The sequence below is a fragment of the Callospermophilus lateralis genome, chromosome 13 (genome assembly GCF_048772815.1).
Source record: "Callospermophilus lateralis isolate mCalLat2 chromosome 13, mCalLat2.hap1, whole genome shotgun sequence".
NCBI lineage: Eukaryota > Metazoa > Chordata > Mammalia > Rodentia > Sciuridae > Callospermophilus > Callospermophilus lateralis.
In genome coordinates this window covers 25154522-25169723 of record NC_135317.1, presented here as the reverse complement: position 1 = coordinate 25169723, position 15202 = coordinate 25154522, and the positions used below count along the sequence as shown (strand labels likewise).

The following is a 15202-nucleotide window of genomic DNA, read 5'->3' as shown; positions in this document are numbered from 1 at the left end:
CCATCGTATTCTTCTTTAAGCAAGACCTTTGCATTTGCTAGGATAGTCCCATAACACATTTTGCTTTCCTGGCATAACAGTAGCTCCTACATGAATTTCAGAAAGATTCAGTTCAAGACTTTCCTTACATGAGATGACCAAGGATCCCAAGTGAAGACCTTGAATAATTCCCTTGAATGAGAATTATTCCTGCACTTTGGCAGCTCACTTTCCATATTCCCTTTTAATAGGAAAGTTTAAAGAGTCTTTACACAAAAATCATAGTTCACTTAGTATAAAAAGCAATGGTGCTTTGATAATGACTCCTAGGGAAATCAGTGATAATGACATTTCTTAATAGTATTAGCTAATAATTGTTAACACTTGCTAGTCCATGCACTGTGGCAGGTAGTTTATACATGACGTCGAGTTTTCATTGCAATCTTTTGGCCTTTTTAGATAGGGAGCAACCGGCTCTGCTCTATAACTGCTACACAATAATGCCCGACCACTGAACTTGACTCTTTTCTCATGCAAAACCCGCTAATGCTTTAGAGGTAAATACATATTCTAGTAATTATCATGATAAATGCGTGTACTCTGATGATTGTTCTACAAGTTTCCTTTCTACACAGAGCAAGGTCATTGATAAGCAATTGCAATGATATATGTTCAGAACAGCAGCAAGGAGTCCTCTAGATGTACTTACTTCAGGAAGTCCATTTATGGGGATCTCAAAGGCTTGTGTTTCCAAAAGAAATAACCAGATGAGAAAGCACATGAGTCCTTTCATTTTGCCGGACTACTTTGCCAAGCTCTCCAGAGCAGATGGCCTGGAGAGAATTCCACTGCTTCGTCCTGAATCAAGTTCAAAGGAACAACAGAGGCTCACAGTTCCTGACAAAAAAAAAAGGAGAAAGAGAAGGAAGCTCTCTAACTGTGCTCAAAATCGGGACAAATATTTGTTTGGGAGCTCCAACTTGATCTGTGGGGGTGGAAAGACACCCAGAGGTTATCCAAACAGCAAAGCCAGAAGCAGTTGCTGGGCCATGGGACAAGTCAGGGTCAGGCTTGGGGTCAGACATTTTTTTTTTCTTTTACTGATTTCTATTGATAAAGTCAGAGAAACCTAAAGATAATTTCCATCTTATTTAAGGGACCCAATTAGGAACTATACCAAGAGATAGATCCAGAGAGAAAAGTTAAAGTGAAAAGTTTCTGAAAACAAAATTCTTTCACTTAAATTAATGCAGGAGAAGAAAAAAAAAAGGCAATAGGAGAAACACAATGGTTTCTGGGCAGAGAATTCATAGTTAATGATTTACCCCTCTCTGATACTGAATACCTATTACATATAAAAAACTGAGCAAGGTGATAAGATACTAAGACTCACTCTTCAGGGTAGATGTCTTCCATAAAGCTAAGTGTCCATTCTTCCTGCCCCTGATCAGGACTTGCCAGGTGGCACTAGGAGTTGGTGCCATCATTCTGGTGAGTCGTACAGTAAAAATATAAACTAGGAACTTTAAAATTGTCACCATATTATTTTAACATGGGAAACGAATGTCCAGGAAATAATACAAAAAGAAAAATGTATGGAAAAGTTTATATCCATGAAAGATGGACACAAGCACATTGACAAATGGCTAAGCAGATAATCGAGTTAGTTTATGAATCAGTTCGTGTGCCATAAACATTGATGGAGACTTATTACATGCACTAGGAGCTGAATGCATAAAGGTGAATCACAAGGAGTGACCTGCCAGTGTCCCTATATAGTAGTGGAGAAGAATGGACAGTTCACCAGGATGAGGGATAACGAGAGCCATGTCCCGTACAGAGATGCCACAAGGAAGGTGGGCTACACTCACTTGGAGAGATGTAGGCACATTCTCAGGGAAGACAGGGTGTCATCTGTCAGGTCTGGAAAGATGGGTGGGGTTTCTCCAGGCTGATGGCAGAGGCTCTCACTCAGGATGTGAGATGAGTGTGCAGGGCTGGCGGACACCCAGGGAAACAGAGGTAGGTTGGTATGGCAGGAGTTGGAGGGAGGGCGAAGGGAGCTGGCAGAGGGGTAGAGAGCCACAGAGCACGGAATACACCAGTCCAGGGCAACCTGAACTCTGCTCTCTAGGCAGTGGGGACTCAGGACTGGAAGGGGAGAAGCCTGAGAGACAAGCACTCATATTGTATACAGATCACAGTGGGTTCAGCTCAGGTGATGGAAGAGGCAGGAGAAAAAGCCAAGGAACTATTTAAGAGACGCTGACAGTCCTGTTGAGATAGCATAAGGTCCTAGACGAAGGCTGTGGAGTGAAGATGGCTTGAGATGTGGGTTCACGTGGTGTTCACATCAAATACCGGGTGTTAGTGGAAAAAGCAAGTACTTGCTTTTGATATATAGATGTGTAGGTGCTGTTGCTAAGTAATGATAGCAGATTAATGAGGGCAGACGTTTACAAGAAAAAATATGTAAGAAAAATATGCAGATTGGCAAATAACTAAAACTCGTGGTGATGAAGATGCTGTCCGGGTGGTAGGCTTACGGGCACTTTGTGCCACCTTCTTCAGGGTGGTGGCTAAGACCACTGGGTTTAGGAGTCGGTCATCAGAGGTTCATAGTCCTGCTCCTTCTGCTTACTAGTTGTAAGAATCCAGGTGGTCTCCTTCATCTCTGAGATCCTTATTTGTGCAATGAGAATGATCTCCCATTGCTGTGGACTGAGTTGTGCCCCTCCCAAATTTATTTGCTGAGGCCGTAACTCCCAGTGTGGTTGTATTTGGAGTAAAGAAGTAATTAAGGGCTGGGGTTGTGGCTCGGTGGTGGAGCACTTGCCTCACATGCCTAGGGAACTAGGTTCGATCCTCAGCAACACATAAATAAAATAAAGGAATTGTGTCCATCTACAACTAAAATGTTTTTAAAAACTAAGTAATTAAGGTTAAATGGGATCAAAGTGTGGGCCTTGATTTGATTAGTGTGCTTATGAGACACCAGAACACATACACATACACTCTTTTTCTCTCTTACTTTCTTTCTGTAGCATGAGGACATAATGAGAAGGCAGTGGTCTACAAATCAGGAGAGGGCCTGTACTAGAAACGAAACTGGCTGGCACTTGGATCTTGCCTTAATCTTGGACTTCCCAGTCTCCAGAACTGTAAGAAATAAATTTCTGTTGTTTGAGCCGCTCCGTCTGCGATGTTACGATACAGCAGCCTGCACTAAGATGCCCACTTACTGTTGGAGGGGTTTTATAAGCATTAAATAAGACAGCACATGTAAAATATTTGGCACATACTAAGTGCTTAATAAATATTAGTCACAATTAACTCTATCATTAAAGAAGAAAGCAGGTTTCTATGTGAAAACAGGGCACATAAAAATAGAGCTTAATATTTACTAGCCATTTTTATCCATAAAATTATTTCTATTTTTTTTATTTTTGACAATAAATCTTAATCAGGACCTACCAGCATATTTTCCTGCACATTGCAGATGGTGAATTAAAGTCTGCCCAATGATTTCTCGTTTCCATCATAGATTATTTTGTTCTACTCTCTTCCCGTCTTTTTTTCTTTTAAACAGGTTAATCATTTTAGTAGATTTCATATCCTTTTGAGCTTGCATGTTGTTTATTATCAAACTCTCCCTGTAAGACTGTTCCAACATTTCAGAATAAGGAGACAAATACAGTGAAGGAATTTTACGTATTAGTCAATCTTAGTGGAATTTTATTTTCCTTGAAACAAACAAGTTCTGGAGCCTCTAGGACACAGTGCTTCAATAGTCAATCTCACACCCTGGGCAGAACAGTGACAAAGGGAAGCTGTTTCATGCTCAGGGACAGGTAGTCTGGGCCAACTTCTGGTGTCCTGCAGCTCCCTGATACATTTAAAGCCCAATTCACGGGGCTTGTAACGGACACCTGTCTGTTGGAGGCTTTGTCTTCACCCTCTGAAGTTGCACAGCAGTGAATCTGTTGGAAAACAACTTCAGAAACAATGGAAGAGAAGAAATAGACCCTCTCCTCCCTTGTCTGGGATGGACAGGGTGGGTACCTGCCCAAGCCTATGGGGGGCCTTAGCCCCACCCTCACAGAACGATCTAGCCACAGCTTGGCATCCTCCACTGAGATAGTGCTTTGGGGTGCATTTTTAAAAAAATAACTATGTTCTTCAACATCATATACCTTCCCGTTGATCATCTCATCTTCAGTGGTTTTAATCTAACATTCAGAAGTAGCATGGACAAATCTAAACTAAGGGCAGCCTGGGTCATTCTCCCCTTTTCATGTCAATAGCTTGTATGCAAATCCCAAGGTCTCAGGAAAAACACTCTGTTTGCTCTCTCTTGATGTTCAGAAGCACAGGGGCTCCCATCAGGGTAGGCTATGTGTTCAGGTCACAGGTCCTGAACCTGTGGCCCTTCCACTCCGCCTTTCCCAGGCCCAGGCAGCTGTAATGTGGACCAAAAGTATTTTCTGCTTTAAATGTTCCTGACTTATAAGGACGGAAGTTACTACTGAGAAGGTCAACTGAGAATATCTACTTTCATGAATGTGAACATCAGTAGAAAATCTACAAGGAAAAAATGTCACAATATTTCATGATGTTTGAACAAACTAACAAGTTATTGAGTATGCATTGAGCTTTCTGACAAATATAAATGAACTTGAAATTCATTATTCTGAATGTCACGGTGATTTAGCTAACAGAATAGCTATAGCAAGCAAACATTTTAAAAAGTTCAGTTCTAGTCCTATCATTGTGAAAGTGTATTTTTAAAAGTTCAAAGTGAGGCTGAGCTAACATACAAATAGCTATCTCTGACTTTTCCCTTCTTGTTCATGGGGTCAGATGAAGCATAATATGGAGAGTGTCTGTTTTCTACATATTGTGGACTCAGATGCCTTTCCTTCCCATGGTAAAGTGTTTATAGGATCTTCAAAGACAGTCAGGCATGTTGGCACATGCCTGTAACCTCAGCTACTCAGGAGACTGAGATAGAAGGATGGCAAATTTGAGGTCAGCCTCAGCAACTAAGTCAAAATAGAATAAAAGGAACTGGGGACATTACTCAGTGATAGAGCATTATCCTAGCATATTAAAGGCCCCATGTTCAATGGCCAGAACTGCAAAGATTAAAAAAAAAAAAACGGTTAGAATTTTCAAGAAGACATTCTACTTCTCTGCCCATAGTGACAGATATGGTTTATTATCAGTTGTAGCCAGAATCATAAAGATTTGGTGCAGGGGGGCGGGGCTGGGGTTTCGGCTCAGTGGTGGAGCGCTTGCCTAGCACATGAGAGGCATTGAGTTCAGTGTCTTCAGCACCTCACACAGATAAATAAAATAAAAGGTATTGTTGCACCTATTACTAAAAAAATTTTTTTAAAGATATTTTGAGAAGAAAAATGTTTAAAATAGAATAGACATATCACAAGCCAAAAACGTGACATAGAGAGGGTGGAGCTAATTGTCTCATTAGCTCTTGGGCTGAGTGATTGCTGTTCTTTTCTTGAGCTGTCTGAAGTTTGACTTCACACCCATTACCGGAGTAGAGACACCAGGCCTGGGGGTGTAAGTGACCAGCCTCAATCGGGATAGGTCAATTCCAGAATAACAGCTCCCCTGTTCTTCCCAGGGGGTCTGGGTGTTTCTGGCAAAGATGGGGCCAAATCTGGAGGTCCGAATAACAAGATCCAGCCCTGGTGTTTCCAATCCAGGCAGGCAGCACCTTAGCATGAGTATTGGGGCCATCTCCAAGGTGGAAAGAGTGAGAGGGGCATATCTGGGTATCTGCGCCACGAGGGGTGTTGGAGGTCATCTACTGAATTCTCTATATTGAAAGATGATGGAGTGACTTACAGTGGGTAAGTCATGTGGCCAGCGTCACCCAGCTAATGGGGTGGTGGTGGTGGAGAAGTGGTATAGAGCTGGGGTGAGGGCATAGGGAGGCGGTGGCAGTGGGGTCTGAACCAACAGGTTCTAGAGTCTCACTCTCAGTCACACCCTGGCCCGCCTCTCCAACTCACTAAGACCTTTACCACTGGGGCCAATCTGTGTGCCTCTATGTCATCATCTGAAAAACGGGGGACAACAAGAAGTGTTCACTTATGGACGGACTTTGGGCACTGCCTGGAACACATTAGGTGCTTATTAAGTGTGAGTAAGTATCATTAGCAGTATTTAAGCAAGAAGTCCAAAGCATTCTGATCTCTGAGTACTCTGAGCTGTTTTGACCTCACGTCTTCTCCTGTCTCCTCACAGTGTCTTCAGGGCACTGCAAATGGAATGGACGTAGCCAAGGAGAAAGGTGGTACCAGGAGCTGAATAATCCCCTGCAGTTCAGTGTCGCACAGTGTAACCCCCTCTGCCCCTTCCTTCTCACAAGAGGAGACTGACAGCAACCTGTGAGGAGAGGTGGAATGGGAGGGACATGCCCAGGAGGGGCAGTACCACTTGTAAGAACTGGAAATCCAGAAGAGGGAACGGACTGAGGCTTGTGACAGACACATCAAAATGCACTTTAGAAACTGTGTTTGGGACGCATGGGACAAAGTTAGGGAAAAAAGTGGGCCTACAGCCAGTGAGAGATGGGTTCATATCAACTAATAGTTTATTTAGCTTGGGTTTTCCTTAGATTATGGCCATCAACCTGGAAAAAAATAACACAAGCAATGGAAAGAGTGAAATAAAATCCGAGGGAAATACAGACAGTAAGACAGCACTGAACTAGTTTTAAGTGAATCGCTTCCCAGACCAATTACACCCCAGGGCAAACTGAATTGAAGGAACTTGCCAGTTTGGGCTATTAGCTTACTTCAATGTTGAAAAAGGAGAACATTTAGATTCTGTAAGTTATAGTTTGGGGAACTTGAAGTTGAGCTGATTTTGCAAAATAAATGACATGGGGCTGGGGATGTGGCTCAAGAGGTAGCACACTCGCCTGGCATGCCTGTGGCCCGGGTTCGATCCTCAGCACCACATACAAACAAAGATGTTGTGTCCGCCGAAAACTAAAAAATAAATATTAAAATTCTCTCTCTCTCTCTCTCTCTCTCTCTCTCTCTCTTTAAACAAAAAATGACATGAAACTATTAAAAAGATGGTTTGAGAACCTTTGAAAGAGGAAGCAATTTGACAAAGGAGTGTGTGGGGGTGGGGGTGGGGGTGGGAGGTTCGAATGACCAAGGCCCACTAGATATGGGGTAGGGATGAGGGGGAAGCCAAGGGATGAGGATCCACGTGGGGTTGGAGATAGAATAAGGATGGCAGCAGGAGACAGCCTGGGCTCTGGAGCCCAGAAGGGAACTGGAAATTCCAAAAGGGAGTTTGGAAATTCCAAACCAAGCAGAAAGAGTACTGTTCTCAAGAGTCAGGAAGCAGGGGAATTATACCATCTTCAGGTGGAGATGAAGCTGGGCTAATGTCCAACCAGAGATGTGGCGCATCCCTACCACGCACTGACCGGCAAAGTGACTTGTTGGCATACCAAATGCTGGTGACACATAAAGCTTGTAAACACTGTCCATGTATCAGAGCCAAACTCTTCCCTTTGATTATTAAGCTTGAAGATGGCACAAGGCCATTTATCATCTAAAGAATTAGTGATCATAGTGTTCTATTGACTACCAACATTGAATTAATTTGACTTCTTTTCCCCATAGTGTTTCTAAACTGGAAGACCCTGATTGGATAGAAGCATGGATTGATTACAATATACTTATCATGAGTGAGGAGGAAACTGAAAATGGAATGAGTTTTCACCTGGGGAATTGCAGAACCAGTTGTTTGAACAAAGCCAACCAGAAAAGCTTTCATAGATAAATTGATGTTAACTTGAAAGAGTGAATTTAGTGGTGAGAAACAAGGTAATTCACCGAACCTATTTAAATAAAATCTACTTGAAATCTACTTGAATGATGAAAAGGAAGACGGACTTAACAAATTTTGGAAGCAGTAAATCCTCAGTGTTTTCTTTAATGCGGGCTTGGAATGTTGCACTCATTTCCAAATGAAATACTATGAAGGATTTTGTTCAATTAGAGGTAAACCACTGGAGCCTAGTAGGATAGTTAGAGATTTGAAAACTGTGTCTTATGAAGATATAAAACTAAATACACAGTTCAAGGAAAAAAGCCCTTCGAAAACGAGAAGCTGGAGTGGATATGACAGCTATCCATGCATGAGGCCAAAGAGTAGGTTATTTAAGGAGTTATTATTCTACAGAGACTCCATGCCAGAATGGAGGAACAAAGTCAGAATCCAGGAAAGGAAATCAAAAGCTGGAAGAAGCCGGGCAGGTGGCCAGTCTATGTGGCCGAAGAATGAGCAGGGCCAACAGCCCACAGAGAAGGCTGAGAACAGAGGGAGTTCAATGGATGGAACTAGGCCCTCTGGAAGGTGTCCCATGAACCCTGAGCACCTGCCGGCACAGTTCTCTGAGGTGTGGTTTGGCTGTGTTCATGGGCCAGGTCATGGTAGTCATTTGGACCAAACTATGCCGAGTGAGCTTCATTCCTGTATTTCCAGAGGGTGGTACCTGGAATGTTCCAGTTTTCTACAGCTGCATAACTTTGTGTTTCAAAACCACAGTGGAATCTCTCTCCTGAGTCTGTGGGCTAACTGCTTCTTTTGCTCTGTGTGATGTGGGCTGGGCCCCCAGTCAATGGGTAACAACATCCAAATTACTAACCAAAGCCTGGGAATCGGCCCTGGCTGTGAGCTGGGAGCTCAGTAAGGGCTCTCGCTAGACTGTCCCCACATGACGTGACTCACATGACAAGCTGGTTCTCAAGATGGGCATTCGAAAGGTACAAACATGGAGGCGGTGGCGCTCCTAGGGCCCGTGCTTAGATTTTACATAGTTACGTTTCTTTCATGTATTATTGGATAAATCAGTCTCAGGGACACTCCTGACTCCAGGGGAGAGAACATAAATTCCACCTCTAAATAGAAGAGTGGTAAGGATTTTGGAAGCATCTTTTAAACCATCACAAGAAAAATAAAGGGATGATATAAGGGATCAAAGTTTTGGAGGTTTTGACTCAAAAATGGAAATGACTGCTAATGGAGGTTATCATGAAGATCAATAGGATGATACCTGTAAAGATCTTCATACTAACCGGGATGTAGCCAAGTCCCATTACACAGCAGCTGCTACTAATATCGATGTTATTTTTAATTCTGTGCCTGCCATTGAAGTGTCTAAACTAAATGGGAAGCAAGGCCAGATTTGGGGAAGGGCATGGAGGATTCCTGCACTGGGAGAGTAAGCCTTTGGGAGATGAATGCTAAGGGACGGTGAAGATCCCATGCCTCCACAGAAAGCTAGAAGAAGCCAGCCTCCCATTTCCCACATGTCTTAGAGCATCCTCCTCCTCCCATCTAGCTTCTTCCTTTTTTTACTTAGAGGGAATCCTCTAGAGATTAGTTTTGGAAAGAGTGCAGGCAGCATACAAATGCAGATCTAAAAGAGAAGTATTTCCGGTCAGTGGGGTTCTGGCATTGTTCAAGTTAGAGCAAACAAATAAGCAAAAAGTTGGCCTTTTAAAATATCTATTTACATGTAGGGAACTGGAGAGGTAGCTCAGTGGTGGGGCACTTGCCCAGCATGCAAGAGGCCCAGGTTCAGTCCCCAGTGCCACCACACACACACACACACACACACACACACACACACACACACACACACACATACACACACACCCCTACATGTATAGCCTGACTTTATACAGGACCCCATTTATATAAACAAACTTTCTATAGCTTTACTTCTTCTACATAGAGATGAGGTTGTCACTTTGTTCTTTGGTACAGGAGGCTCCTATTTCCTGAGTATTCCCACGAAGGTAAATAGAGGGAAAATGATCCTTCAAATTCCAAATAACTGAAGTCACTTTTATCTCTAGGGAGTACTGTACTTTCTCTTTAGAAAATGTGATTGTGTATACAGAATATGCTAGACATTCCTTGTTTCCCATGCATGGATTTCAGTGGCCGTCATTTAGTTAAATAACTCTAGCCCTTCAGTAGCATGGCTCAAAAATTTTGGCATCAGAGCACATCCGTAAGGGGAACCACACAAAGCATAAGCTTGGCTGCCAGCTCCTCAGTCCATAAGTCACACGTAATAATAGAGGATCATGATGAGTGACCAAGAACAAAGATTCCTTCCCAGGCTTTCGGTGAAGGTCACTGTGTATCTGCCTTTGATTCACGTGTAGGCAGAAAGTGGGTGCTGTTTCTTCCTTATCATGATGCTTTCCAAAAGTGAATGAATGAGCATCAGAATAGGTGATAAAGATGAAAGTACAGCAAAGAAATGTAAATTGATTATGCTAAGAAATTTGAATTACAATGTAGCGAAGAAATAACTGAGCGGGGTGAGGTGCTATAGAACATTAGAAGTTATGCCTCCTATCCAACGGCACCCTTGAAAGAATGTATAATGCTTAGTTTAAAAACATTTCCTATAGTTACAGAAACTTTTAGGGAGTGGTATTTTGGAGAATTAAAGAGGGATCTTTATTCCATGGACAGATCAATGCAGTCAAGAGTCAGAACCACACAGACATTGGGAAGTGTAGTCAGTCAGTAGAGGCTAGGCTATGTTTAGGTAACAATGCCCAAATCTCAGTGGCTTAAAACAAACTGAAGTTTTCTTGCTTCTTGCACATACCATCTCTCCCCTGCCTGCAAGTAGAAAGAACTCAGATCTTGGTGTAGCTGACCCAAGAGGGAATCTACTGAGACTGGGAGTTGAACATGAAGGAAAGTCAACATGTCCATGAGAACAAGTTCCAGAGTTTGCAAGAATCACAGCAAGGCCCTTGAACAAGCCACCAAGCACGGACTGGCATGTTCAACTTACACAAGTACATACACAAGGAGGGGAGGGGAGTTGGAGCTGAGGGAGGGTCCAGCCAGCAACATGGACTCTGCCAGGAGCCCCTTCCTCATCCTGCGAGGAACACAAATCTCTGTGGTCAACAGATCAGCCTAGTGGCCTTCGAGAAGCACCAAGGGTGTTTTCAGTAGGAAGCAGTTGAGCAGAATCAGGAACAAGGTGGAACAATCAGGGAGAGTTTGGAGGATAGTGTTAGAGCAGCTGCGTGTTGGGGAAAGGTTCCAGTTTTACTCAGTTTCCGTTTTCATTCATAGATCTGCTGGTGGCTTTTGAATGGCATTGATTACAGACTCTGGTGGTTGATATTCACTTGAAATGTTTTTCTAAACATATCTCCGCTAGGTGGCGCAAAGCGCTTATCAATTTGGAGCTGATGTAATGGATTTGTGCTAAGGAGGAGGAACTTGAAAGTAAAATAGGGCCTCACACTGGGGCTGATGAACATGCTGTTAGTATATAAAGGGCCATGTCATACTGGAATAATAGAATAAGGGTTTTACTGCAGTGGCATTAAATAATTGCACACCTAATATCTCTAAGGTCAATTACATAGTTTTTTTTCTTGCCCCAAAACATTTAAATAGTCACATATTAAAGATATTAAAATAGATTCCGACACATGAAATATATATATATATTTACACACACATATATATTGAACATATATACATATATATATTGAATATATAAGGGTCAATCACTTACAAAGTATTATTCAGAAACTCTACTTACAAAAACAGATGTAGATAATTATTTACAGTAAACTAATCAGCCAATCAATTGATATTCACTGAATCTATATGCAAGGCACATTGTTAGATATATATGGCACACAAGGCAGTCTGCCTATTGGTTAAGAGCACAGTGTTGGGTCCAAAGAGCCTGATTTTCTAACCAATTCTTAAATATGACCCACAACATGTTCCTTCACCTGTGTCAGTTTCCTTATTTGTAAAGTAGAGATAATAATGTCTACTTCACAGGCTATTGTAGAGAGTTCATCTTTGTAAGGCATTTCAAATATTGCCTATTACATAAGTGTAAATCATCACTACTATTAAAGCAAGATTCTTCATTCACAGAGGAGCTCACTATGGGGTTCAGCTAGGCAAAGATCTCTCAAGTACCTCTTACGTCCTAAGTACTGTGAAGGACACTAGGTAGATGAAAGGAACTGGAGATCATTATGTTAAAGAAAATAGCTAGGCACAGAAAGACAAGGACTGCAGAGCTCTCATATGTGGAATGAACCAGGTTGATCTCATGTGAATTGAGAGTAGAATGGTGTTTGCCCAAGGCTGGGGAGATTAGGGGGAGGAAAGGTAGACAATGAGTAGAGGTTACAGTTAGATAGGATAGGAGCAAGAAGTTCCAGGCTGTAGTATGTTGACTATAGAGAATGATAATGTACTGAATATTTCAAAAGAGAAAAAGAACGAATTTTGAATGATTTCAAAATAAAGAAAAAGATAAATGTTCTGATTTGAACATCACACAGTGTTTTCAGATATCAAAACATCTCATGACGCCCCCTATGTATGCTCAGTTTTTGTTTTCAGGTATCAGTCAAAAATAAATAATAAAAAAAAGAACCAAAGGGCTAGAAGAGTGGGTCAGGTATGGCTCCTGACTCATGAAATAAAGAAATTTCACGGGAGAAGTGGAATTGACAGGTAACCGAACCATGAAAAAGCCCAGTAGGTGAAGCTAGTATAGTAGTAACTGATAATTTGGCCAAAAGGAAGGGGCAGTGGAGTAGAGCTGGCAAACATGGGGAGGGTTAATGGTGGGTATTGGGGGGAAGCATTCTCAGTGGAAGGAACCACAGAACGGGAGGCTCAGAAGCATGGCCACGTCGGCCATCTCTCCTTCCCTTGATACCACACTCCAGTTTTGTTGGAGACAGGTGCACCCTTGCACCTCCAGCCTCAGCCTCCAGAGCTTCTGGGCTTACAGGTATGGGCCTGTAAGCACTGGGCCTGTACTAGAAATTTAATTCTACAACTTTATTTATACAGGTGACCAAATAACAACTGGCCAGTGTCTGTCACGATCACTCACTAGCGTTGGACACAAGTTGAACTTGTACCGCTTGTAGCCTGGAGCCAGGCTGTGGCCACTCTGCTGGGTGGCTTCTGAGGAAGTTTTTGCTTTCCTCATAAAATGGACAGATGGACTTGGAGACTCTCCCCATGTCCAACATGGTGTATGCCTGAAGCAAGAGCAACTTTTTCTCAGGACCTCCTTCTGTGACAAGCAAGAGAATGAACCAGGAATTAGGCACGGAAAGAGAACATAGGTCCTAAACGGGTGAATTGAATCAATGATGGCAACATTCCATGTCAGAATTCCTGCTATGTGAAGAATAAATACCATAATGGGGTTGGCCACTGTTCATTAAGTATTCTCCACGTGGCTGAACATATCACTCTGGGGGAATCAGAGAGTTCCTTAACAATATTCTTGTTTTTCTGTTTTATTGGTGTGTTTTAATCAGGTTGATTAGTTTTTTGCTTTGTTTTGTTTTGTTTTTTTGTCACTGTGACCAAAACACCTGACAAGAACAACATGGGGGAGGCAAAGCTTATTTGATGCTCATGGTTTCAGAGGTCTCAGTCCCTAGTCCTCTAATGCCATTTCTCTAGGCCTGAGGTGAGGCAGAACATCAAGGTGGAAGAGCATTAAGAAAGCAGCTCAGGACATGACAATGAGGAAGGAGGGAGGGAAGAAGGTAGAGAGAGAGGAAGAGAGAACTCTGGTCACCAGGGACAAAATATATACCCCAAAGGCACGCCCCTAGTGACCCACTTCTTCTTAATTTTATTTAGAGACAGGGTCTCACTAAGTTGCTGATGCTGGCTTTGAACTTGTGATCCTTCAGCGTCAGCCTCCAGAACTGCTGGGCTTATAGGTGTGTGTCCCTGCACTGGGCATTTACTAGGAATTTAATTATATAATTTTATTTATACAGAATTGACTGGCACAGGAATTATGAGGGACACAGTCATATAAAAAAGATTATGCAATGTCACAACTTTTCTGACGTTGCACAAGAGCATGCTACTATGTACTTGTTGCAAATATATAATTTTCAAATTGCCTTCGGCATCAATTCACCATATTAGTGCTGTTGGGATAGGGGGAAGTTAATTTTGGCTGTTTTCCTTACTTGAGGTGAAATTTGTATAATATAAAGTTAACCATTTTAAGTGAAGACTTGGTAGCCTTTAGAGTTCCCCAGTATGATGGGTGCCCATGTTGTAAATGGAGAAGTTGAAAACAGAATTCAGAATAAGTCTTGGTGGTTCCCATAGTCGCCGGGTTTATGTCCTATAGGGTACACAGAGAATAAAGAACAGTGAGGGCCAGGAGGATAAAGACATAACCCAGCAAATGTGCTGGAGTGGTTAATTTTACGTTGACTTGACCATATTTTGTGTGCCAATCTTCAACCATGGAGGTTTCTGTGAAGATGTTTCGGGATGAGATTCACATTTAAATCAGTGAACTTTGTGTAAAGCAGACTGCCTTCCTCACGGTGGGCGGGCCTCATCCAATAAGTTGAAGATCTGAAAACCACGAAGGACTGACCTTCCCTGAGCAAGAGGGAATTCCCAGCAGAGAACCTTGGGACTTCGTCTACAACATCAGCTTTTCTTGCGTCTCTAGCACAGGGCCTTTGGACTCAAAATGACTTCCGCGCATCTTCAGCCTGATGACCAGTGTGAACAATTCCTTAAAACAGCGTGCGCACACGCATACACGCACACACGCACGCACGCACGCACACACGCACGCACGCACGCACACACGCACACGCGCGCACACACGCACACGCGCGCACACACGCACACACACGCACACACACGCGCACACACACACACGCACACACACACACGCACACGCACACGCACACCTCCTGTTGATGATGTTTCTCTGGAGAAACCCGACCCCTGCAGGTACCCTGTAAATGGAGCTGATTTTTGTTCTCCCCAGTGGGGGAATCTCCAACTGCCAAACCAGCCTTATCAGACCTTCAGCTGCTCAGAGCACCATCCCCAGCCACTAGGCTCTTGCAATCTACTCCCTCCTTTGGGATCTCTTAGGGTCACATCAAGTGCTGCGACACAGTTCTCTTAGGTGAACATAAAGTAGCCCCATGCCAGCTCCCCTGCTCCAGGATAACCACCCCCATCTGGCAATGTTCAGTGCAAGGGTGGGGGCTTGGGGGACAAGTCAGGGGACATGGAGCAGTCTTTTCCAAAGGGATCCTTACCTCAATCCTTCCAGTGTCCACCCTTGAGAAGG

General features: G+C 43.0%; 1 protein-coding gene across 1 annotated transcript in view; it reads right to left on the bottom strand.

Annotated features, from left to right (window-relative positions):
• Positions 1-772, bottom strand: part of Itih2 (inter-alpha-trypsin inhibitor heavy chain 2) — a 34888-nt gene extending 34116 nt beyond the window's left edge. The window contains exon 1 of the mRNA XM_076831611.1: positions 689-772. Coding sequence (XP_076687726.1) covers positions 689-772 — 84 coding nt within the window. The remainder of the gene's footprint in view (positions 1-688) is intronic.
• Positions 773-15202: the final 14430 nt, after the last annotated feature.